The 27,296-nt window shown below is 40.3% G+C and overlaps 1 protein-coding gene and 2 non-coding genes across 5 annotated transcripts in view; 2 read left to right on the plus strand and 1 right to left on the minus strand.

Annotated features, from left to right (window-relative positions):
• The window catches only part of LOC132883068 (zinc finger protein 239-like), a 39,066-nt gene extending 18,455 nt beyond the window's left edge, over nucleotides 1–20,611 (plus strand). For all 3 annotated transcript variants that reach the window (XM_060916226.1, XM_060916225.1, XM_060916227.1), the window contains 5 exons: nucleotides 4,361–4,458; nucleotides 5,011–5,143; nucleotides 7,230–7,322; nucleotides 7,485–7,613; nucleotides 19,020–20,611. In XM_060916226.1, coding sequence (XP_060772209.1) covers nucleotides 4,361–4,458; nucleotides 5,011–5,143; nucleotides 7,230–7,322; nucleotides 7,485–7,613; nucleotides 19,020–19,777 — 1,211 coding nt within the window. In that variant the 3' untranslated portion in view covers nucleotides 19,778–20,611. The remainder of the gene's footprint in view (nucleotides 1–4,360; nucleotides 4,459–5,010; nucleotides 5,144–7,229; nucleotides 7,323–7,484; nucleotides 7,614–19,019) is intronic.
• Nucleotides 20,612–26,477: 5,866 nt separating this feature from the next.
• On the minus strand, nucleotides 26,478–26,549 carry trnae-uuc (transfer RNA glutamic acid (anticodon UUC)). The gene has a single exon. It is a non-coding gene; the product is annotated as a tRNA-Glu (tRNA).
• A 510-nt stretch (nucleotides 26,550–27,059) lies between these two features.
• On the plus strand, nucleotides 27,060–27,131 carry trnae-uuc (transfer RNA glutamic acid (anticodon UUC)). Its single transcript has one exon. It is a non-coding gene; the product is annotated as a tRNA-Glu (tRNA).
• The last annotated feature ends 165 nt before the right edge of the window (nucleotides 27,132–27,296 follow it).

The raw sequence follows: 27,296 nt of genomic DNA on the forward strand, positions 1-27,296 counted from the left end.
ACAATGTAGTGATGTGTCGGTCGCGAACGATCCGGTTCAAAGAGCCAGCTCTTTGAACTGAACGACGGGAGCCGGCTCTTCGGTGGGAGCCGAGTTGGGGAGCCGAATTAGTTTTTTGTCCTTAGGTGCCTCAGACAGAGAGAGAGAGAGAGAGAGTTCAGCTCAGCTGAAGGATGATTGTCTATTTGACAACCATGATCATTGTTTTGTTGCCGTGAATTCCTAAAGCTCATGATATAAATTGTCGCTCATAAATTGACAGGTTCGGTCGGCAACCGCCTTGGCATGGCCAGATTAATCTGCGGTATACAACGAGACAGCAGTCATTATAACAGGAGCAGATTTGCTGTTCCAGCGGCTTCTCATTACTGGTGGAGCAGAGTGCGGCACTTTTTTCTCTTTTTACATGCGCTCAAGGTGCCACATATTTTGTTGCACATTGTTCTGTGTTTGTTAAAATAATTTCCAACTTTGCTTCATAGTTTCTTAGGCCTGATTTATACTTCATAATTTATTTTGTGGCATTTTGTTCAAGGTCGAGTGTAAAATAAAGCCATAAAGGATAAACAGTTGATGTCTTCTGTGTATTTTATATTGGTAATATAACACAGTTTTGCATTATGTTTGTGAGAAAATAATTTATTAATTGTTAAGTAAGTTTTATTTCTATAGCTAGAACATTGTTACACTGCTGTACTTTACAAAGCTTTACAATGGCTACAAAAACTAAAAAATAAAATGGAAAACATCCTATTGATAAAATATAAATAATAATGTAATTAATTAACTAGTTAATTGCAGCAATTAAATCAAAAATAAAATCTCAGGAGCCGTTTGGGAGCCGAAAGAGCCGGCTCCTTATAGTAAGAAGAGCCAAAAGAGCCGGCTCCCGAAAAAGAGCCGAAATTCCCATCACTAAAACAATGAATGAAACAGCCGTGGCTGTCACCTGGCGGCAGCGCGCAGTGATAAGAAGGGAGAGAAAATAGTGCCAAGCGATTTCGAGGTCTGACTTTTTATTTGGCAACGGTTTTGTGATGCAAATATATCACTCTTTTGAACACATACTGTTTTGAGACGAAAAACGTTTTACTTTCGTGACCCCAACAAACTTGCCGGACTACTTTCGTCTGGACCAAAACTGGACAAGAACTGGACTCACAGGATGCTGTCAGGGGTAAGTCAGTGTATTTGCACGACACTATTGATGGGGATGCCATACAGATTCATGTCAAAAATCCCGAACTATCCTTTTAAGGTCACATAATACTGCGGAACTGATGGAGTCTGATTTTGAAGGTGCTCCTTTGTTTGACCAATAGGTCAGGGAGGAGATGTGATTCATCGTCCAGGATGGATTATACTTGAGCTTCAACCATTCCTTTAAAAAATATACCCTGCTCATCCACTTCCTGTACGTAGCCTCCATATTGACCTTCAAGGTGGCCACCAAGATATTTGTAGGTGTCAACGAGCTCAACATACATACATGATGTATAATATTCTGACTGTGTGATGATACCAATAACGCACTTGAGTGGCAGATTTGGACCTTTTCATAGAGTTGACTCTCCTCTACCAACCTAAACTTCTTGCTTATTCACAAATGCCCACGTCCAGCAGCACCTGACGAGAGTCTTGGGTCATCTCCCAGGTACCATCTCTGAGCCAGTCACTTCTGATGGGCCCGAAGCTATCCATTCCATGGCTGTCATCTCTGAGAATTTTTCTGGGTAGTCCTACGATGTGGCATTTGTTGCTCAGTGTTTTTTTTTTTTTTTCTCATTACATATATTAAAAGTCAAAGTCCCTTTCACGCCACAATCTGGTCTTCCCAGGCAGTCACCTGTCCCAGTACTAACCAACTCTTTGAGGTGTATGGATGCAGCGCCAATATCCTTCTCGATAGCCCTTGGCCTCTCACCTATACAGCTATGGTTACAGTGGGGGAGTGTGTCCTCTGGTGACCACAAGAGTTTGACTCCCCCACTCACATCTGTATTGCAGCGTGCCTTGCCAGACGGTAGCAGGTACCATTTTTATGATGGTCTTTAGTATGACCCGACCGGGAGTAGAACTTGCTATCTCCCGGTCAAGAGGTGGATATGCTAACCACTAGGCCAACTCACGGTCAGTTACAGTTGTGCTTGAAAATTTGTGAACCCTTTAGAATTTTCTATATTTCTGCATAAATATGACCTAAAACATCATCAGATTTTCACACAAGTCCTAAAAGTAGATAAAGAGAACCCAGTTAAACAAATGAGACAAAAATATTATACTTCGTCATTTATTTATTGAGGAAAATGATCCAATATTACATATCTGTGAGTGGCAAAAGTATGTGAACCTCTAGGATTAGCAGTTAATATGAAGGTGAAATTAGAGTCAGGTGTTTTCAATCAATGGGATGACAATCAGGTGTGAGTGGGCACCCTGTTTTATTTAAAGAACAGGGATCTATCAAAGTCTGATCTTCACAACACATGTTTGTGGAAGTGTATCATGGCACGAACAAAGGAGATTTCTGAGGACCTCAGAAAAAGCGTTGTTGATGCTCATCAGGCTGGAAAAGGTTACAAAACCATCTCTAAAGAGTTTGGACTCCACCAATCCACAGTCAGACAGATTGTGTACAAATGGAGGAAATTCAAGACCCCCTTGTGCAGCAATAACTGCAACTAAACGTTTGCGGTAACTGTTGATCAGTCCTGCACACCGGCTTGGAGGAATTTTAGCCCGTTCCTCCATACGGAACAGCTTCAACTCTGGGATGTTGGTGGGTTTCCTCACATGAACTGCTCGCTTCAGGTCCTTCCACAATATTTCCATTGGATTAAGGTCAGGACTTTGACTTGGCCATTCCAAAACATTAACTTTATTCTTCTTTAACCATTCTTTGGTAGAATGACTTGTGTGCTTAGGGTCATTTGTCTTGCTGCATGACCCACCTTCTCATGAGATTCAGTTCATGGACAGATGTCCTGACATTTTCCTTTAGAATTCACTGGTATAATTCTGAATTCATTGTTCCATCAATGATGGCAAGCCGTCCTGGCCCAGATGCAGCAAAACAGGCCCAAACCATGATATTACCACCACCATGTTTCACAGATGGGATAAGGTTCTTATGCTGGAATGCAGTGTTTTCCTTTCTGCAAACATAACACTTCTCATTTAAACCAAAAAGTTCTATTTTGGTCTCATCCGTCCACAAAACATTTTTCCAATAGCCTTCTGGCTTGTCCGCGTGATCTTTAGCAAACTGCAGGTGAGCAGCAATGTTCTTTTTGGAGAGCAGTGGCTTTCTCCTTGCAACCCTGCCATGCACACTATTGTTGTTCAGTGTTCTCCTGATGGTGGACTCATGAACATTAACATTAGCCAATGTGAGAGAGGCCTTCAGTTGCTTAGAAGTTACCCTGGGGTCCTTTGTGACCTCGCCGACTATTACACGCCTTGTTCTTGGAGTGATCTTTGTTGGTCACCCACTCCTGGGGAGGGTAACAATGGTCTTGAATTTCCTCCATTTGTACACAATCTGTCTGACTGTGGATTGGTGGAGTCCAAACTCTTTAGAGATGGTTTTGTAACCTTTTCCAGCCTGATGAGCATCAACAACGCTTTTTCTGAGGTCCTCAGAAATCTCCTTTGTTTGTGCCATGATACATTTCCACAAACGTGTTGTGAAGATCAGACTTTGATAGATCCCTGTTCTTTAAATAAAACAGGGTGCCCACTCACACCTGATTGTCATTCCATTGATTGAAAACACCTGACTCTAATTTCACCTTCAAATTAACTGCTAATCCTAGAGGTTCACATACTTTTGCCACTCACAGATATGTAATATTGGATCATTTTCCTCAATAAATAAATGACCAAGTATAATATTTTTGTCTCATTTGTTTAACTGGGTTCTCTTTATCTACTTTTAGGACTTGTGTGAAAATCTGATGATGTTTTAGGTCATATTTATGCAGAAATATAGAAAATTCTAAAAGGTTCACAAACTTTCAAGCACCACTGTACATACGTAACCACAGATAACTGGTTCCTTGTCATCCAGAACCAGTGCCAATCCAGTAAGAAGGTTCAAGGGAAATAGTTTGTTGTAAATACTTCATTATGGATGACCTGTTAAGATGTTTCACAGAACCATGGTTAAATATATAAATTGAGGTTGGTGGTATTTATTTATTTTTTTTAAATAAACGTTTTCAAGGTTTAGACTGGTTCTTCCGTTTTCAAATGAACTATTTGTGGTTTGGATTCTGGAGCTCTGTGTATGATGAGTTTGCCATATATATATATATATATATATATATATATATATATATATATTTTTTTTTTTTTTCAGATTCGGGACCTTTTAGACTTTTTGTAATGGAGTCGGAAGAGTTGCAACCGAGCCCTTTGAGAAAATCGCGACAGCTTCACACTCCTGCTCGCTCACAGGTAAAGATTAGCCATGTGTGTGCATTAGGCCGGTGGTTTTTTTTTCTGTTTGTTTGTTTTTTTCCTTTTTATGCATTGATTTTAAATGCATTTCTTATCAGCTTCATGTATTTGTAAAGGTGTGTAAGTGCTGTAAGAAAGACTTGCAACATCCCACTTGTTTATGGATTCGACAGTGTATGTACTTTTCAATCATCTGGTACTGGTTAGTGTAAAGTAACTGATTTTAAACATGAGGCATTTATAATAATTAAACATTAGATGAATAATAGACTCAGCATGCACCTAAACAATATTAGGCTTCTGTAGTTTTGTCAGCAGGTTAATGAGTTCTGTGTGAACATTGCTCTTCTGTTGTAAATTGGTATTAATTAGCAACCAGAAAGAGTAGATGCTAATTCTAATTGTAAAAAATCATTAACGTGATGTTAAAGGTAAAGGTACTGCTCAGAAAGATCAAGCAAACCATCATGATCTGCTTATGATGATATCTTCAGGATCTATAACCACTGTTGACTTTCTTAACAAGTGTTATTACTCTGTGCTCATTAGCTTTGTGAGGATGTGAGGACAGAAACCCGTACGGATTCAGGTGGAGGAACATCAGGCTCTGTGGGACACATCAACACTGTGAACCATCAGAAACGCATCAAAAAAGAAGAAACTGAAGATGAAGACTACCTCTGTAAGTCAGTAGTGCACATTACAGCCCTGTCTGATGTTCAGTAGTACAATCTTGTCTTCGCTAGACTTAATTTGTGATTGAACCAGCTTCACATTGCTCAGTGGCTTGTCCTTTCTGTTCATTTTTTTTTTTTTTGCTTTTCTTTCCTTTTCTCTTATGCACCATTCTTTGGTAGAACAACTTGTGTCTTTGGAGCCATTGTCATTCTGGAACACAGTGGTTTTCTTTCTCCAAACATAACACTTCTCATTTAAACCAAAAGGTTTGATTTTGTTCTCATCTCTGTGAAGATTCTCAGTCATCCAGGTCATAGTAAGCTGTGGGTGGTAAAAGAGAGCAACTGGACTTGCTTGAAGATTCTTGAAGACGTTTCGTCTCTCATCCGAAAGGCTTCTTCTTCAGTTCAGTTCTGTTCTCATCCATCAACAAAATTTAACAGCCTTCTGACTTCTCCCCATGGTCTTTAGCAAACTGTATTCATGCAGCAGTGTTGTTTTTGGAGAGCAGAAGCTTTCTCCATGCACACCATTCTTGTTCAGTGTTCTCCTGATGGTGGACTCATGAACATTTTAACATTTCCCAGTGTGCAAGAGGCCTTTAGTTGTTTCGAAGTTACCCTGCATTCCTTTGTGACTTTGTGGGCTATCACACTCCTTGCTCTCAGAGTGATCTTTGTTGGTCCCCTCCTAGGGAGAGTAACAATGGTCTTGAACTTCCTCCATCTGTCTGACTGTGGATTGGTAGAGTCCAGACTCTTTACAGATTAATTTGTGACCTTTTCCAGCCTGATGAGCATCAACAACTCTTTCCCTGAGGTCCTCAGGAATCTCCTTTGTTCATGCCATGATACACTTCCAAAAACATGTTGTGAAGATTGGACTTTGACAGATCCCTGTTCTTTAAATAAAACATTGTAAATGTTCACTTGTCATCCCATTGATTTATAAACACTTGAATCTAATTTCACCTTCAAATTAACTGTTAATTTTAAAAGTTTACATAACTTTTGCAATGATTTGAACTTCCACCACCATGTTTCACAGATGGGATAAGGTTCTTATGCTGGAATGCAGTGTTTTCCTTTCTCCAAACATAACGCTCCTCATTTAAACCAAAAAGTTCTATTTTGGTCTCATCCATCCACAAAACATTTTTCCAATAGCCTTCTGGCTTGTCCGCGTGATCTTTAGCAAACTGCAGACGAGCAGCAATGTTCTTTTTGGAGAGCAGTGGCTTTCTCCTTGCAACCCTGCCATGCACACCATTGTTGTTCAGTGTTCTCCTGATGGTGGACTCATGAACATTAACATTAGCCAATGTGAGAGATGCCTTCAGTTGCTTAGAAGTTACCCTGGGGTCCTTTGTGACCTCGCCGACTATTACACGCCTTGCTCTTGGAGTGATCTTTGTTGGTCGACCACTCCTGGGGAGGGTAACAATGGTCTTGAATTTCCTCCATTTGTACACAATCTGTCTGACTGTGGATTGGTGGAGTCCAAACTCTTTAGAGATGGTTTTGTAACCTTTTCCAGCCTGATGAGCATCAACAACGCTTTTTCTGAGGTCCTCAGAAATCTCCTTTGTTCGTGCCATGATACACTTCCACAAACATGTGTTGTGAAGATCAGACTTTGATAGATCCCTGTTCTTTAAATAAAACAGGGTGCCCACTCACACCTGATTGTCATCCCACTGATTGAAAACACCTGACTCTAATTTCACCTTCAAATTAACTGCTAATCCTAGAGGTTCACATACTTTTGCCACTCACAGATATGTAATATTGGATCATTTTCCTCAATAAATAAATGACCAAGTATAATATTTTTGTCTCATTTGTTTAACTGGGTTCTCTTTATCTACTTTTAGGACTTGTGTGAAAATCTGATATTGTTTTCGGTCATATTTATGCAGAAATATAGAAAATTCTAAAGGGTTCACAAACTTTCAAGCACCACTGTAAGTCTCTGTGCTGCTGTAAGAGATGAATTCCCTTCTGGGATGAATAAAGTGATTGATCAATCCGTGTCTGTATGTTTGTGTATACTTGTATTTTTGTATTTCATATCGGTTTTTTTTAATTCAGGTGGCGAGACATCAAGCGCTGTGGGAGCCATCACACCTGTGGATGAACAGAAACCTGTAATAAAGGAAGAACCTGAAGATGAAGACTACCACTGTAAGAAAAAAAGTCTGTGTTACAGTATGATCCCTGGAACACATTTAGTTTTAATTAGACGTTGTTTTTGAGCTACCACAGCACGGTTTCTTCCTCCACTTATTATTCTTTTTGCGCTTGAATTGAAATGGAAATATTTAACTATAAATAATGGAATTTCAGGTGAAGAAACATCCATCCCTGTGGTACACCGCAGCCCTGTGGATGAACAGAATGAAGAATTTCAAATCATGCTTGTGAAAGAGGAAGAGTCTGATGATGAAGGCAGCATCTGTACGGCGACAGTTTGTGGTAACGCTGTCACTTTAACCCTCTCATTAAAGATCGTGTTACATTTCATTCACATAAAAAAAGACAGAAGAAGAGCAGCAGCAGTCATGAACGCCCGTCTACTCCTCACATTTCACATGGTTATGAGTTGATTACAGAGCCTCACAGCAGGTGGCGCTCACCTCCTATCTATTTGGCCCCAGCAATCAAAGTTTCTCTCCGACTTACGGCTCGTTATTTGTACGAACTCTGTCCTGTCAGAGAGGTAGGACGTGAACCACTGATGAACACTGCCAATGCTGGCTAGACGCTCCAGAAAAGCCAATGAGAGATGGTGTCAAAGGCTGCACTGAGGTCCAGGATGATGAGTATGGAAAGAAATTCAGCATTAGCCACGCAGAGGTGGTCGTTGGTTATCTTAACCAAGGCAGTTTCTGTGCCGTGTTTTGGACAAAAAACAGATTGAAATGGCTCGAAGAGGTCATTGTTCTTCAAATGGTCCTGGAGTTGAGATGCCATTGTTTTCTCAAGAACTTTAGATATGATTGGCAGATGTTAATATGGTGTGGCAGCCAGTAAGATTTGCTGTCCTTTTTGACCACAAATAACGTATTCCTCGTAAATAAAATAACTAATTTGTGTGTATAAATAGAATCTGTGTAGTGCATCAATTTCTACTCGTGTCAGAAGCCCAAAACAATGTCTGCTCATGCTGTTCGACTCCAGTAATCATGTTACCCCTGTCTCATCAGTGACTGGTAGGAGTACAGAGTTGTGATCATTTGTGAAACAACTTTCATATCAATCTGGAAAAAGACAAAGGATATGGTGGTGGACTTTTGGAAAACCAAGACCCCACTGACCCCTGCGTCTGTCCTGCCAAATGATGTGGAGGTAGTGGAGACCGAAGTACCGAGGGGTACACGTAGACAACAGGCAGGCCTTCATGTGTAACAGAGAAGCAGTTAGAAGGAAGGACAGAGCAGACTCCATTTTGAAGAAGCTCAGGTCCTTTGATGTGTGGTGCAAGATGCTATGCTTGCTTTGTTAGTTGGCGGAGGTGAACGCCAGCGGCACGGTGGCGTAGTGGTAGGCATTGTTGCCTCACACAGGGTTGAAACTCGGCAGATGCATGGTCGCCAGTGGCGACTAAAAACTGACCAAGGAGACTAAAAGTTGAGGTTTGGTCGCCCAAAGAGCGAATAAGATTTGAGAAGTACGGAAAAAAAAATTACAATAAATATCAAATAGAATGTTCCTTCCTTGTAGTACCTTTTTATTTTCTTTGCTTTCCTTTCCTCAACTCCAAGTTCATGAATTCTAGTAAAAGCCATTCATGAGTTTTCAGCTCGCGCCACGATATCCACTGCTGTGTCCGAAATCACTCACTACTCACTATATAGTGGACTATATAGCGAGTTCGCCATTTTGTAGTGCTGTCCGACTATAGTGAGAATTATTGCACTCTATATAGTGGACTCCTGGTATCCCACAATGCACCGTGAAAAGTAGTGTACAACTGATGGGCACTAACCAAGCAATATATACCATCATGCATTGTGGCCGCACTGATTTCTTAAGCCAGTATGTCACTGGGCTGCGACAGCTTGCGACAAATTGCGAACGTCATTCGCGAGAGGGTTTCAAAAGTGTCTTGAAACATTCGCGGGGCTTCTCAGTTTCCTCACATGAGTCGCAAAGTGTTGCTCCTTCGACGCTGAAATTTTGAACATGTTCAAAAAATTAATGCGACAAAATTTCTCTCAAAATCAGGGCTTTGAACCGGTTCAAGGAACGAAAACGAAAACCGGGAACTTTTTCTATTTCACATGGAACAGAACCGAAACCAGAAACTTTATTATTTTTTATGTTCCGGAACAGAAACGCTTATTAAAAATAATGGTAACCGGTTAATACCGGTTTTTATTTCGTTCCTCAAAGTTTCTGTAGCCTACAAATTGTCATTCTTCTCCTGCGCAAGTTTCTATGACCCGCTGGGGTTCACTTCCTGTGTGACGTTCGCTGATTGAATGGAGAGAGCGGGAAGGTGGACTACTATCACATCTCCATTACTGAGTGTCTGAGCAAAGAAGAGCCTGAACGATGCAACCTCTCTATTGGCTGTTTGTAAAAATGTATCAGTTGTTGCCCCTCCCACGGGAATCATCGCGGGCTCGAGAGACGAGACCTGACGAGTTAGTTCGTTGGTAGCAGAACAAAATGTCTGGACACAAATCGGGTTTTCAGAAAAGGAAAGAAAATAAACGGAGGGTTGAAAATACAAAAAAGGAGGCAGAAAATGCAAAACGAGTTTTAAGGTAGGACAAATGGTTACTTTTCTGAGGCAGCCCGCCGTGGCTGCCTGCAGGCTTATTTATTATAGCCCATTTAGTTTAAATAGTTGATATAAAATGTTTATAGTTATAGTTATGTGATGGTTGTCCTGATTTAGACTGGTGTTTTTTTTTGGGGGGGGGGTTGCGCGATGTTGCACCCGGGTCCAGATTAGGGCAGAACCGGCCCTGGCTACATTTCAGGTGTAGTTTGTTTTATGCATGTATGTACTTGCATAGATGTGTACTTGGTCTTCCAATATGGCGCCTAACAAAATCTCGCAGCGCGGTGACGTCATGCGGTAGCCCTCTATAGGGCCTGACTAGCCTTTGGTAACACACTAAACGAATTATCTTTCATTTTTGGCACTTTTTCTGTTTGTGTAGATGGGAAGACATACTGAGAATCCAAATCGCCAACATTTGAAATAATAATTGTTTTGAATTATTTCTTGTCTTATTTAATGAAGGTTGTAATAGAATTAGCCTACATTTGGCTTAAGCTGGATGAGACAGAGACATAATTTTATAGCCATTTGTTAAACAGCTGACAGGGAACGTAATTAACCGTTCCGGGAACGAAATTTTTTTGTTCTAACCGGTTCGGGAACGTCTATTTAATGGTGGAACCCAAAACCGGAAACGTTAAAATTCCGTTTCTGTTCGGAACGAACCAATAGGAAAAAAATTCCGGTTCAAAGCCCTGCTCAAAATAGCCGCAAATGCGTCGCTGGTGTCGCAAAGCCGTCGCGAACCCTTCTCGAGTCAGTTTCCGTGATGCTTCCTCTACTTCCCTGCCTGCCGAGGGAAAGCCGGGCTGTGACAGCCTGCGACTAGTTGGAGATGCAACAATTGCAGTAAAATACGCGAATATCAAGTCAGTGTGATTCCAAGTGAAAATTGTTGCTAATTCGCATACTTTGTCGCAATTGTTGTGTCTCCAACTAGTCGCAGGCTGTCGCAGCCCAGTGAGATACTGCCCATAAGGAGCGTTTAGTATTTTGGATTGAGTTTAGCAGTAGTTTGTTTTTCCTTACGACAACGGGCACGAGACAAATTTATAAGTTGTGGCGTGAAAATGGCAGTAATATTGCAGTGTGTTGGGGTGAACGGACGGAGGAAGAAACCCAAACGGACATTCAAGTCCAATTTAAAGTTGAATGAATGAATGAATGAATTTATTTATTTCGAACATGTATAAAAATGTATGCAACTATTTGTACATACAAAAGAAAGAAAATGAAAAAAGTGACAAAAAAAGAATAAATAAAATAATATAAAGAGCTAAGACATTACAATACACCGCACATTGTTCGAAAAAGGAGTGGGAAGAAGTACAATACTTTTTTTAATTTCCCACCCCTTTTTAACTACCCCGAAATCCAAACTACATTAATACACCTATAAAAATATATACCACATATACCCTTCATGATTATCCATATAAATATATAATTACAAAAATAAATATATACTACATACCATATCCATATACATATATATACATATACACATAACTATCTATATAAATATATAATTACAAAAAAAAAAATATATATATATATATATATATATATATATATATATATATATATATCTACTACATACTTATCCCTGTAAATATGAAGATATCTATCCCCATAAATAAATATATACCATATACTAAGCTAGTTCTAATATAACAATCAACCCTATTCTATTTATCCCTCATCATCCTCCATTAACATATTTCCTCTGCAATATACTTGTTTAAAAATATTTTTTTGTACCTTTTTTTAAACAGATTTATATTTGCACTTTGTTTTATTTCTGTCTCCAGTCTGTTCCATAAAGTCACCCCACAGCTCGATACGCACATGCTTTTCATATTTGTTCGAACCTTTGGTTTTTTAAAATTTAGGTCTCCCCTTAGATTATATCCCCCCTCTCTCTCACTGAACATTCCTTGTATATTTTTTGGCAATAGATTATTTCTTACTTTATACATTATTTGTGCTGTTCTGAATTTGACCAGATCCATAAATTTCAACATGTGTGATTTTATGAATAGTGGGTTTGTGTGATCTCTGTATCCTGTTTTGTTTATTGTCCTTATTGCTCTTTTCTGTATTGTACATATCGGCTGCAGAGTGGTTTTGTAGGTGTTTCCCCAGACTTCGACACAATAAGTCAGATATGGCAAAAATAATGAGTAATATAGAGTATGCAAAGATTTACAATCAAGAATATGTTTTGTTTTCCACAGAATTGCCGAGCACTTTGCCAGTTTTGCTCGTACGTATCCTACATGAGGTTTCCAGCAGACTTTAGGATCCAAAATCACACCAAGAAATTTAATTTCCTGTACCATTTCTATCTTAGTATTGTCTATTATCAATTCTACATTACAATCTATTTTATGTCTCCCAAACAACATAATCTTTGTTTTGCTTAGATTTAATGATAATTTATTTTTGTCAAACCATAGTTTTAGTTTATTTATTTCAGTTGTGATTATCTCTAAAGTCTGCTGCAAATTCTCACCGGAACAAAAAATATTGGTGTCATCTGCAAACAAAACAAATTTCAGTTCTTGCGAAATTGTACATATGACATTGATGTATATTATGAATAATTTCGGACCTAATATTGACCCCTGTGGTACCCCGCATGTAATGTTCATGAAATCAGATTTATGGTCACCTATCTGCACAAACTGTTGCCTGTTTCTTAGATAGCTCGACAGCCAGCTCCACCCAACTCCCCTAACACCACACTTTTCTAGTTTACTTAATAATATACTATGATCAATAGTATCGAATGCTTTTTTTAGGTCCACAAATACTCCAATTGCTATTTTTTTATTGTCTATACATTTTGTGATTTCCTCTATTAGTTCCATTAGTGCCATCGATGTTGATCTGTCCGTTCTGAATCCATATTGACTGTCCGTAAGGAGGTTGTGTTTTCAATGAATTTGTCCAATCTATCTGAAAAAAGTTTTTCGAGTATTTTGGAGAATTGGGGGAGTAAAGAAACAGGCCTGTAGTTTGTGAAATGGTGTCTATCTCCGGTTTTAAACAATGGTATCACTTTTGCAATTTTCATTTTGTCTGGAAATGTACCTGATTGAAAAGATAAATTGCAGATGTGGGTGAGTGGTTTCACAATTCCCTCAATAACTGTCTTTACTGTTAACATGTCTATATCATTCCAGTCTGCAGAGGTTTTGTTTTTACATTTTCTTACAATTTGGATAATTTCTTCCTCATCAGTTGCAGTTAGAAAAATTGTACTTGGATTTCTGTCCCCCATATCTTCTATGTCCCCACATTGTGTTGTCTCGGGTTCCTTTATTTTTGCCGCTAAATCCAGTCCCACATTTACAAAGAATTGATTAAAACCATTCACCACATCCTCCATATTATTTATGGTCTTATCATTTACAGTGTAGTACTCCGGGTAATTTGTAGTTTTGGATCCATTTCTCACAATACCATTTAGTACAGTCCATATACCTTTAATATTGTTTTTATTTTTCTCCACTAATTTATTATAATAGTCTTTCTTACATATCCTCATAATATTAGTTAATTTATTTTTATATTTTTTATATTTTTCCTCTGCCTCTATAGTTCGATGCTTTAAGAATTGTCTGTATAATATATTTTTCTTTTTGCAGGCGTTTTGTAGCCCCTTGGTGACCCACGGACTATTTGTATATTTATGTATATTACTGTATTTCTTTATAGGACAATTTTTATTATATAGTTCATTGAATATTATTAAAAATTCCTCATATGCTTTATCAACATCTTTTTCTTTATAAACTACATTCCAGTCCTGTATTATTAAGTCATTTTTTAGTGCAATCATGGTTTCTTCAGTTTTCATTCTTATATATTTATAATTTTTATTATCCTTTTTCTTGCTATAATTACAGTAATATACATTAAAAATAGGTAGGTGGTCACTGATGTCTGTTAATAGTAGACCGCTCTCTATATTATTTTCCAGGATATTAGTAAATATATTATCTATTAAAGTGGTGCTGTGAGAAGTGATCCTGCTTGGTCTGGTAATAGTTGGGTACAGTCCCATACTTAACATTGAATTAATGAACTCTTCTGTCATTTTGTGTTTCTTATGATTTAAGAGGTCGATGTTAAAATCACCACAGATGTACATGACCTTCTGAGTTGATTTTATAAACATACTTTCCATCCAATCTATAAAAACTTCTATGCTTGATCCAGGACATCTGTATATACAGCTCACCATTATATTTTTCATTTTTTCACAGCATATTTCTATTGTAATACACTCCATCCAATCATCAACAGCTACCGTCATTTTATTATTAATTTTATATTCCAAACTATTATCAACATATATTGCCACTCCCCCTCCTCTTTTGTTCTTTCTATTGATATAATTTAATTCATACCCGTTCAGCTCAAAATCTACTCCCATCTCATCGTTGATCCAAGTTTCTGATATGGCTATTATATTGAATGGAGTATTGAACTGACTGAGATATTCCTTCATTTTATGGAAATTGGCATACAGACTTCTGATATTGAAATGAATAATTGATATCTTATTTCCGTCTCTGATCTTTGCATTGTATTGATATTCAGTGTAATACCGGCAGCTGATATTGATGTTGCTGAAAAGATTATTTTCCGGATCAATATTATTTTCCATATCTTGTATTTTGTGCTCAGTATAATGGAAAGTGTCCAGTTCTTGTGTCCAGTGTCCAGTGTCCAGTCCTTGTGTCATGATTGTAAATTGCTTTATTTGGCTCCCTCAGAATTTGTCCAGTTCCCCAATATCTCGGATGACCAAGATCTTGGCCTCTTCTGGAGATCCCCTCAACTTGATGAAAATCTTGCAGTTTTGTGTCCAAGTGTTTTGGATTTTCCCCTGTTTCCTTAGTAGTCTCGCCTTTTTTGCAATATCTGCATTTTTTTTTGTTAAGTGCTCATTTAAAAACACATCTGAGCCTTTCAGTTTCTTCCCTTGTTTTAACAGTTGCATCTTATGCTTTCTGTTGGCAAATCACATTATTACAGCTGGTTTGCCTGTGTTGCTTCTCCGTGGGAGAGGGTGACATGCTTCGATGTTATTGCTTTTTACCTCAATCCCCTTGGAGTGCAGGAATGCTAACACCTGTTTCTCCACAGAGTTAGCATCCTCCTCGTTCAGTTCCTCTCCATCTCTTCTCGCCACTGCTCCAGCATATGAGCGGGGTTGAATTTGCAGTCCGGTCACAATGATGTCATTCATCTGGGTGTACTGCTCCAGCTCCTCCACTCGGTTCTCGAGAATGGCGATCCTCTTTGCCTTCTCCGTGTTCTGCAGCCTCAGAGCTTTGACCTCTTCTACCAGGTCCAGGATGGTCTTCTGCTGCACCCTGACAGCAGAGATTTCTTCCCCCAGAAAGTCGAGGGATTTTTTAATATCATCTATCTCCTCGACCGTAGGAGCTTTCTTCGGGGGCATTGCGTTTGTTGTTATTACGCGGCCCGTTCCTGCGCAACCTCTCGGCCCGCTCTCGCGCAGCCTCGCTCCCGCGCAACCTCTCGGCCCGCTCTCGCGCAGCCTCGCTCCCGCGCAACTGTTAGTAAGAGAATAGAAAATGAGCTAAAATAGAATAAGACGGGCAGCACGGTGGTGTAGTGGTTAGCGCTGTCGCCTCACAGCAAGAAGGTCCGGGTTCGAGCCCCGTGGCCGGCGAGGGCCTTTCTGTGTGGAGTTTGCATGTTCTCCCCGTGTCCGCGTGGGTTTCCTCCGGGTGCTCCGGTTTCCCCCACAGTCCAAAGACATGCAGGTTAGGTTAACTGGTGACTCTAAATTGAGCGTAGGTGTGAATGTGAGTGTGAATGGTTGTCTGTGTCTATGTGTCAGCCCTGTGATGACCTGGCGACTTGTCCAGGGTGAACCCCGCCTTTCGCCCGTAGTCAGCTGGGATAGGATCCAGCTTGCCTGCGACCCTGTAGAAGGATAAAGCGGCTACAGATAATGAGATGAGAATAAGACGGATAAAATACAAGAATAAAAGTTACAGTGCAGAGCGAGGAATTAATCAAAAGCCTCAAATTTAATTTAATAAAAGGCAGCAGCAAAGGAGAAAGGATTCAGCGTTGATTTAAAAGAACTGAAAGCTGCAGCAGACACACAGTACTTTGTGTTTATTAATGTGGGAAATACGCTCAGGATAATATGGATTCATCACAAAACTACATGCATGTATTTATTATTTGGAAAACCCACCAGCTGACTGATCTGGCACGTTTTAGTTGTGTGGCAGTAATGATGTAAATAACGGCACAACGGAGTAGTGTCCGAAGGCGTGGGTTCCCTCCTCATTTTACCAATGAGCTCGCTATATAGTCCTCTATATAGAATTCCCTAGATAGTGAGTCGGGAGTCGTGAATGAGCGAGTGATTTCAGACACGGTACACAACTTTCCTGAACTCTGACCTTTCCAATGATTCATTGCTGCGTCATGGCAGAAGCCGGGATCTTCTTCCACTCCACTGTGTTGACATTTGTAGCTAACGCTAACTGTGAGGTAGGTAAGATTAAAGATGGCTAAAAGATGTTTACACGGGTCCAATTTTCCGATGTGCTCTGGGGATAATGCAATCAAAGTACCCCGTCCATCTACCTTCACGGAATGGATAGACGACATGAAGTTGTGACCCGACGTCAGCTACGTTGACAGTCACTTATTTTATTCTGAGTGAGGGTGTTGATGGCGAGGAGCGAAGGAACTACAAAAGCACGGAGGTGTACAACTACCTTAAATTAGTCGGCTCTGTCAAAGTAGAGTGATTTTGGATTATTGCATTGGTTTACTAAAAATCTCGTGCTTATATATTGTAAATCACTTTGGACAAAAGCGTCTGCCAAATACCAGAACAATAACTATAACAATAACTATTAATCATAAGCACCGAGCTCGAGTCTAATAGAACTCTACCAGCCCACTGTACCGTGATGTCTCTTGTCTCGGCTCAAGAAGGAAAAGCGAGGAGAGAAGCACAGGCTCACCATTTTAATGCAAATGCTGTTAAATTTTGGAAACAATAAACATACCGTACTTAAATAATTCATTGTCAATGTATTTGTCCAAGCTTCTTCAACTTCTTAACTCCTCTGATCATTCCAGATAATGGATGGTATTCGTAGGCTGTTTGTTTTTACACCAGTACTTCAGCACTGGTCGCTCTCGGATTCACTCGGCTACACTACTGTTCAAAAGTTTGGGGTCACCCAGACAATTTAGTGTTTTCCATGAAAAGTCACACTTTTATTTCCCACCATAAGTTGTAAAATGAATAGAAAATATAGTCGAGACATTTTTCTGGCCATTTTGAGCATTTAATCGACCCCACAAATGTGATGCTCCAGAAACTCAATCTGCTCAAAGGAAGGTCAGTTTTATAGCTTCTCTAAAGAGCTCAACTGTTTTCAGCTGTGCTAGCATGATTGTACAAGGGTTTTCTAATCATCCATTAGCCTTCTGAGGCAATGAGCAAACACATTGTACCATTAGAACACTGGAGTGAGAGTTGCTGGAAATGGGCCTCTATACACCTATGGAGATATTGCACCAAAAACCACACATTTGCAGCTAGAATAGTCATTTACCACATTAGCAATGTATAGAGTGGATTTCTGATTAGTTTAAAGTGATCTTCATTGAAAAGAACAGTGCTTTTCTTTCAAAAATAAGGACATTTCAAAGTGACCCCAAACTTTTGAACGGTAGTGTACCTGCACTTACTGTTAGTCGCTTCGGATGAAAGCATCAGCTAAACGCCTGTAATGTTTGAATAATGTACAATATCCAAACAATTACAGAATTAATGTTGATTAATCCATTTCTGGAGCATACATTAAACATCATGGGGTGTCATTCAAGTAAAATGGTTTTAAAAATTTTTGTGTTGGACTAGAGGAAATTTAAGGGCCACTTTATTTGGGTCACCAAGGATTCAAGGATACTGGCCCGAGTGGCGACCAAGCACTGAAGTTAATTTTTAGCCTTGCTCACAGCAAGAAAGTCCGGGTTCGAGCCCCGTGGCCGGCGAGGGCCTTTCTGTGCGGAGTTTGCATGTTCTCCCCGTGTCCGCGTGGGTTTCCTCCGGGTGCTCCGGTTTCCCCCACAGTCCAAAGACATGCAGGTTAGGTTAACTGGTGACTCTAAATTGACCGGTGACCTCCTTGAGAATTCCACCCCTACAGGTTTACTGAAAATACCAAACACGAACCTCAACACCGTGGAAGAAAGAGCATTCAGTCACATCACCCCTAAGCTCTGGAATTCCCTTCCCCTGTGAATTCATTGCGGACTTTAAACGCCACCTCAAAACTCCTCTCTTTAAGCTGGCATATTCACTGTGACTTGGTTTTACTACCTTGTAAAATTGAGATTACGCAATTTTTATGCCTCCGCCACCGTAAGGTGCAGGAGGCATTATGTTTTCGGGTTGTCCGTCTGTCCGTGCGTCCGTCCCGAAACCCTTGTGAACACGATATCTCAAAGGCAGATGGAAGGAATTTCACCAAACTTTCACCATTTGTGCGCTTTGGGACAAACATGAACTGATTAGATTTTGAAGTCAAAAGGTCTAAGGTCAAGGTCACTGTGAGGTCAAATGTCTGTCCAAGAACCTTGTGAACACAATATCTTCAAGGCTGATACAAGTAATTTCACCAGGTCAAGATTACTGTGAGGTCAAATGTCCGTCCCCAAATCACAACTTTATAAGGCGTGTAGTCTACTGGGCGGAGGCATCCCCATCGACGCCGTTGGCGTAGAGTTCTATCTAGTTAATACTTTATTCGTTGCATTTGCATGTTTCTATTTGTGAAGTGACCTTGGATGTCATGAAAGGCGCTTTTAAATAAAATGTGTTATTATTATTAACATAAGATCTCACTTTTTGCACAGGTTTACGGGTAATGCTAATGATATCTCCCATTGCCTTTGGTCAGCCAGCTTTTCTCTAGCCAATGTTACGTCAATATTGTTTCACTGTTCCGATATTTTGTTTCGTTTCACGATGAGTTTCTAATCCTTCTCATTTTCTGCTCCAGAAACGGACGATGATCAGCTGCAAGTCTTCTCCTGCTCCTGGTGTTCACTTTCCTATCCATCTCAAATTGACCTCGAAAAGCACATCAGGAGAAACCATAATGATGAATATGAGAAAGTGGTGATATCAGGAGAGATCCAGTATGAGAATCTGATCTTGACAAGAAGCTCGAATCTTCAGCAAATATCTTCTGATGCTGTGACCAGGACCAGCTCTCACGGACAAGTGCAGAAAGTATATCACTGTTTGCAGTGTGGGAACGGATTTACAAACAAGAGCAACCTCAAAGCACACCAACGCATTCACACAGGAGAGAAGCCGTATCAGTGCTCGCAGTGCGGGAAGAGTTTTACCCGACAGAGTTCTCTCCAGCAGCACCAGGTCGTTCACACGGGAGAGAAGCCACATCTCTGCATCGAGTGTGGAAAGACTTTTACCCGACAGAGTTCTCTCCAGCAGCACTGGCGCATTCACACCGGAGAGAAGCCGCATCACTGCTCGGAGTGTGGGAAACGGTTTCCTCGACAGAGCGACCTTCAAAAACATCAGCGGATTCACACGGGAGAGAAACCGTATCAGTGCTCGCAGTGTGGGAAGAGTTTCAGCCAAAAAGGCAATCTTCAAACACACCAGCAAATTCATACAGAAGAGAAACCGTATCACTGCTTACAGTGTGGGAAGAGTTTTACCTGGCAGAGTACTTTTCAAACACACCAGCGCATTCATCTCAGAAAAGCCATATCATTAGTCACAGCGTAAGAACCGTCTGATACCCCTTTTCCACCAAATCAGTTCCAGGGCTGGTTCACAACTCGTTCAACTTGCGAGCCAGCTGAGAACCAGTTTGCTTTTCCATAGCTCGCGATGCTAAGGGGAGCCACGTCATTACGTCGCTGTATACGTCAGTTACGTTTGCATAAACCTTGGTGCGAATATCGAAGCAAAAACAACACGGAAGAAGCAGCAGCAGCAACAACAATAATAATAATAATAATGGCTGACTTTGCGTTTGTACAGCTGCTGCTTCTCGTTGCTTAAAAATGGCGATCTTTCGCGGTCTTGTTATTGTTGTTGGTCTTAACAACTCCGCCTCCCCGCTGACGTAAGCGGTTCTTTCCTCTGGCCCAGCAGAGAGTTGGTGCTAGCCTGGAACCGGTTTTTCTGGCCCCAGAGCCAGTTCTTTGTCAGTGGAAACAGAAAACCTGGTTCCAAACTAAGCCCCGAACCAGCCCTGGAACTGCTTTGGTGGAAAAGGGGCCTGAGTGAACTCCAGTGACAGCAGCGTGTTCAAATAATCGAAGCTGCAAGAGATTCACATGTTCTGGTGTATTTAATGCATAACATTAGAGCTATCGGATTTCCAGCTGTTGAGGAAACAATGTTGTGGTACATTTTGTAAACATTTAATTTGTCTCTTTAGCCGTAAGATTGAAGTGGACTGGTAAAGTGATAAACACAAAACTCAATTCAATACAATTCAGTTTTTACTTGCATAGCAGTTTTTTAACATTAGACATCGTTATGAAGCTGCTTCACACAAAACCTTCACTAGTAATTTATGTTCTTTGAATAAACTGGGTGGCTAACTGTGAACTTGTGTCTCATGTCTATTCCTTTTCCAATACTACAACCGCAAATCAGAAAAAAATTGGAATGGTCTTGGTCGGCTCAGTCTCATCTTGTGGTACAGAAACGTGAGGCAGCTTTAACATTTGATCTCCACGAGCCCCGATCCTTGGCAGCAGTCCGCACTTCCCTCTCATCCAGCATGACGTCGTTGCTTAGAAGTTTGGCAACATGTTGCCAGTAGTTTGATTTCTGTCTTCCTCTGCTTCAGTGACCATGAGATGGAACATACAGACAGCACTGTTGGATGAAATCGCTTTCATTCCTCCTGATTGAGTGACCAATAAAAGACAGCTGCCAATGAATTACTGTCTCTATCAGGGGTCTCATTACTGTCTGCTCGTGTGTGTGTGTGTGTGTGTGTGTGTGTGTATATAGTTGTTGATGATGTGATCTCTTTTGCTGATGTTCAGAATTATCTGAAGACATTGGGTTTGGAAGCTGTTGATAATCTTCTCAAGGAATGGTATGGACTAGGGCGTAATTTTGGGTAGGGACGCTAGGGACGTGTCCCTACCAATATTCAGCCGCTACTGTGTAATCACGATCAATAAAACCGATGTCCTAACCTGAGCAATGATTATATGGCACACAAAGGGTTAAATGTATGACACTGCTAATAATCCTCCCTCTAACGTAGATATCATTCTCTGATTAGCTACCTGTTTCTCGCTAACTTACATGGTTGGCTATCCCAGCCGTCACTCCGTCTGCTGTAAAAGCAGCACACTTCCCACAGCAGCCGTGACTACCCGCCCATCAACCCCCCGTATCTCACACGTACACACCTGACCTACCCCACGCCCCCCCACTCTCCATCAGCCTACAAATTGAGCTGGACTTCGATGTCCATGCATGCTTGCCCTACGACTCACATGCTGACTTGAGTATCATGGACGACGGCCCCCCTCTCCCAAGAAACGAGACATTCGTTCATTCTTCTTCAAAGTCAAGAATGTACGGTAAGTGCAGGGTTTCCGTCGAGCTTTAAAAACTCAACAAAATACTTTTGATGTATGGAAACCCTTCATAAAAGTATTGCTGCGGCTCCTTAGGCAGGTTTAGCAATGTGACAGGACGCGTCAGAGCTAGGCTACTGCATAGCTGCAGAGAAAAGGAATGCTGGAGCAATGTAACTTGGTGTTAGATAATATCCTTGATGAAAGAATGTTAAATTTATAGACCTAATGGTTTTACAGAATGTAAGTAGTCAGATGTAGGCTACTGCATGGCCATGCAGATGTGCGACTTGCATTTCAGAATCAACAGCGTGACAGCCGCTGAGTCTGCTGCGTTCACCTTTTTACAGTGACCTCTTTCTACTACTACTAGGCTAAGCTAGATACAACAAATCCATGGTCCTTTACTGCCACCTACAGACGAATATTGGTAACTGCCTTGGATCACTTTTGTGTCCCCACCAATGTCAAAATCAAAGTTACTCCCTTGGGTATGGAAAATGCAAATGGAAGCGGAAAGTTTTTTAACAGAATTTGACTTGTACAGCATTGCAGACAGAATGAACCCAAGATGTTTCTTTTTTTTCTGGTCAACATCTTTCATTTGTTAATATACATCCATTCCTGCATTTCAGTCCTGCAGCACATTCCAGAAAAGTTGGGACAGGGGTAATTTAGGGTGAGTAATGAGGTAAAGCAGTTAAATAATGATGATTTGAAACGGCTGATATGAACAGGTGACTGTAATCATGGTTTGGGACAAAATCAGTATCCAGGAAAGGCTGAGGATCTCCAGTTTATCAACAAATGCATGAGAAAATTATTGAAATGTTCAAAAACAATGTTCCTCAAAGAAAGAACGGAAGGGATTTGGATATTTCACCCTGCATACAGTAATATTGTTAAACTATTCAAGGAATCTGGAGGAATTTTGGTATGTAAAGGGCAAAGGGTACAAGCCTAATCTGAACACCCGTGATCTCCAATCCATCAGATGACACTGCATCAAGGACAGTCCTTCATCTACAGAGCAATTCCAGCGTTATGGATGTGACATTTGGACTCAAAATGGCAACAACTGACCTAGTTAATTTTTATTCCTTTCCAGTATTTTAAAATTTGTTGTATATTTTTAAGACCTCTCATATTGGAGAAGTCATGGGAAAAAAAGAATTCCCATAGTACATTTAGAACTCTAGAAAATGCCAAAAAAGACATGCGTTATGGATGTGACGGAAAAAATACCCCACTTCCAGGGTGACTACACATATTCATCAAACTCTGTGAAATTGCAAACATAATATCCAAATGCAGGCATGCATTTAATAAAGGAGTCTTAGCTGAAAATAAAAAAAGCCTTTGTTTAAAATATTTTCTATTTCAAGCAGAATCTAGGAAGAAAAAATCAGCGTTATGGATGTGACATAATTCCGTTATGGATGTGACGCGTCTGAAATAGACATGGCATATGTTTAGAAAATCAGCAATTTAACCACCATAACCCTTTGAAAAACTCTCTAAATATCAGCTAAAACTATCAAAGTTCTTAAATAATATTTAGGATGGCTATTGTTTTGCTGTTTTGTGGATTTTAGCATACATTTCTGTGGCTTGTGGAAATAATATAGAATTGTACATGATCAAAGTTGATTTTAGCTTGGGGTTTACATTATAAGAAAGAAAGACTGACAGCGACATATTAGGTTGGTTACAAATTGGTTCAACTTATTCACATCTGTAAAATACAGGCCTAGGTGATATCTCTGGGAGTGGTTTTGATGTATTACATGTTGCTTTATTTTTGCATGGTGAGGTTGACATTTACATGGAATTGCCCTACAGCTGATAGAACCACATGGGCTCGGGATTTTTGAAATGTGTTGCAAGAATCAAAATTGAGATTGTTTATTTTGAAATAACAACAAAATTCATGAAGTAAAACATTAATGTGCTGTTGTATTGCTTTGAGTGCAATTACAGGTCAAAGATTATTTTAAGATCATAGTTTTCAGTTTCAGCATGCCATCCCAGCTTTTTCTGATCTGGGGTTGTCATTTATAACTGCTCACTACTATTTGTCATTCCTGCTCTTCATGCCATATCCTTAAAGCAATTGGCCAGTTTTAGTGGCTTTATAATGCCATAGACAGTCACAATGGTGACAGAGCCGTGTAAAGAATTTCCTCACGTGTGCATTTTGAAATGACTGAAAGCTGAAAAGAAAAAGTACAAAAATATTAACCATGTATATGATGGCCTTTCATCATTGTCAATTTGGGACAGTGGCTCTATTCAGGAAGGAAGCTGCCAAGGCACTGCATCCACCAGGGAAACTAAGGCTTTCCAGGCAACTTTGGGCCCATAAGCAGCTCTGAGGTCTTTTTTGCTGAATTGCAATGTGAGCAGAATCAGTGTTCGACGTAGAAATGCATACAATAGACAGTGAGTGCGTTTACATGCACATAGAGAAAATCGAATTTCTGCCGTAGCTCGACTGAAATCGAAGTTTTAAATGCCATGGAAACACCTTAGCTCGGCTGAAATTGAACCGAACTTGATTTCTCGTAATCGAGCTACACGACCTAGATTATGCGATTTTTGCCGAGCTACTTAGTGCATGTAAACCCTGTCGAGTTACGTAGTCGAGCTACTTACTTCAGCACTGCCCCTTCCGGAAGTGACGAGACCACAAGCGGGAAACACGACAGCCTCGGTCGGCATGACAACAGTAGTAGCGAGCAGCAGAAGAGGTCAGGAGGAACAAACGAAGAAGAGAAAATGGCGAGCAGAAACATGCACTTCTGGAGCAATGAGGAGACAGAGTTCATGCTCATTCAGCTTAAGGAGTTGAATATGTTAAAATTCATGGACAGGAGAAAAACGCGCAATGGAGAACACGGAACTGATAACTTTGTTTACACTCTTGAATAGCTCTTCTTCATGACGACAACCGGAAGTGTACCAACACAATGGGGTGTGTAGCGCCACCTGTGGCTCGGGTGCACAATGTACCTCACACAATAGCCCGATTTCCTTGTGTGCATGTAGGATTGGATTTCTCTGGCACCCCTGCTGGGACCCTTTGCTCGATTACCGACAGCAGCTCGATTTGGATGTGCATGTAAACGCACTGAGTGAGGCCATTCATGGGCCAGTCTGTCCTGACCTAGTGGGCTGTCCTACTCCATTGAGAAGAAACATTTTCGACAGTGACTTGCTGCGGCATTGGTGAAGAGGTCCAATTGTGCCCTGTCAAACTTTTCCCAGATCTTGGACACACTTCCAACAGCACCATTATGCCAACCCAGCAAGTGAGTTGCTCCTACTGAAGTAAACTGTGGGTGGTAAAAGAGAGCAACTGGACTTGCTTGAAGATTCTTGAAGACGTTTCACCTCTCATCCGAAAGGCTTCTTCAGTTCTGTCTGACTAATAGGGAGTATCAGGTATTTATCCTCTCATGGATGAAAAGCTCATCTAAGGTGTCGTTGAGTCATCCTGTTGGTGTGGGTCACTGGGGTCTGGGTGTGAATGGCCTTGAGAGTCATTAGGGTGATCAATGGAATGCTGATTCTCTCTGTCCTCCTGTGAGTCACTGAAAACAGCTGGGTTTTGGTGTGCATTCAGTTGTCTGGGAAGTGTGCCAAGGACTGCATTGTAGGTGGCTGATAAATGGTGTCTTAGACCCCCACCTCTGTTCAGTGATGGCCGTTCCAGGTTGACAAAAATGGCTTCTTTAACTCCTCGCTCATACCAACGATCCTCTCTGGCTAAAATGTGTACGTTGCAATCCTGAAATGAGTGTCCTTTGTTGTTAAGATGAAGGTAGACAGCAGAGTCCTGGCCTGAGGAACTGGCTCTCCTGTGTTGAGCCATGCCTCTTTTACCACCCACAGTTTACTATGACCTGGATGACTGAGAATCTTCACAGACATGTCTCCTACTGAAGCTAACCACAGGTGGGCCAGCGTGAGGAGTTTTCTTGCAAGGTGGTGAACACCCAATGACTTATATTTTATGAATGAATAAATGAATATAGGGTTGTTTTACAATCAGGGTACAAAGTTCAAATTGATTCAAACTGGTTCTTGTACCAGTTTGTAAGTGAAGGACAAGTTAAAGAACAGATTTCAGGTAATTTTTTGATGGTAGTTTTGTGTAATCTGCTATAAGGTGGGAGAAACAAATGAAGTGATTCTCGGAGAGGACTTTTTTTTTTTTTTGACAATTCAGAATCCACTACTTCCACAGTGCTTTTAAATATAAGGCTGTAAGCTTTGTGTTAGTTGTCTCTAATATTTATGTCCCAATATCTTGATCACATTTTAGGATAAAAATGATAATTTTAGATATGTTATTTTATATTGAAAAATTAGCTGTCTCGGAGAGGACATTTTTTGGACACAATTACAGACTAATTTGATCAAAATAGTCTGAAAACTTACTGGCATTCAACATTAAAACTTAACTATGTTTCCAATGATATGGAACCAAATATGTATTTTATGGTATAAAGAATGATGTAAGTGCATCCATCCCTTTTGGAGCTACCTGTGGGCAAAAAAGCACTTTTTCTGAGTAATTTTGCTAAATATGACATATATTGCCATACATTCACCAAAAATAACGCTATCACCAAATGTTTTTTTGCATGGTAAATAGAGCTATCACAGGGCTACAATAAACAACCAAGTTTATTTAGTCAAGCCTTTTGATATTGAAGATAATAAGTGTTAAATGTGATTTTTAGCTTGCGGACCCTGATTGTAAAACAACCCTATAATATTTTCAGTTGTATCTTAAATGAATATTAACATCAAGTAGAAAATAATTAAATATCATTTTGATAAATTGCCTTTTATCTGGAAAATTCTTATTCCCATACCGGGAGTCGAACCCGGGCCGCCTGGGTGAAAACCAGGAATCCTAACCGCTAGACCATATGGGAGCTGAGAGAGGAGGCGCTTCCGGTGAACACCTTCGCACAGGTTCATCTAAATGTCTATTATTAATTGAAAATGATGAAGAATATCATCACGAATTGCTATTTACTTTGATTCTGTTTTTTTTTCCTCCTCAGAATTATTTTGTGTTACTAGTCTACAGGGTAGCCTAAATTTCACTGACGATTAAAATATTAAGCTAGTTTTGTTTTTGACACGCCCTTCTTTTCTGACAACTCCAGTGTATTCCAGTCCCAGATGTTTTCCCCCTGATGCTGTACTTCTGAAATCCTGTCATTTAGTGCTACTGAGAAGGCTCTTTTGACTCCCTTCAACAAAATCAAAACAAAACTTATATCCAGTTATTTTAATTAATAGAATTTATTCAGTAGTAACACAAAAAAGTAAGTGGTGATTCGTTATAATGAGATTTACTGCATCATATTGACCTATAAATTGTCCTTTTCGTTTGAGGTGCAGCGAGGTGTTCAGTCTGAGGGGGCTGAGTTCTCACCTCCCATATGGTCTAGCGGTTAGGATTCCTGGTTTTCACCCAGGCGGCCCGGGTTCGACTCCCGGTATGGGAATAAAAGTTTTGGTAAGGCTACAGATGAAGAACAGCAATTTTATTAAAATTAATCGAACTTATAAATAAAATCTCCCTTCTTTCAGGTGATTTTACAAATCAATTAGTTTTACTATTAATTGTGATTTATTCTGCTATAGCAGGCTGCAGTGTTTACAGACTTTTA

Source organism: Neoarius graeffei, chromosome 3 (genome assembly GCF_027579695.1).
Source record: "Neoarius graeffei isolate fNeoGra1 chromosome 3, fNeoGra1.pri, whole genome shotgun sequence".
Lineage (NCBI taxonomy): Eukaryota > Metazoa > Chordata > Actinopteri > Siluriformes > Ariidae > Neoarius > Neoarius graeffei.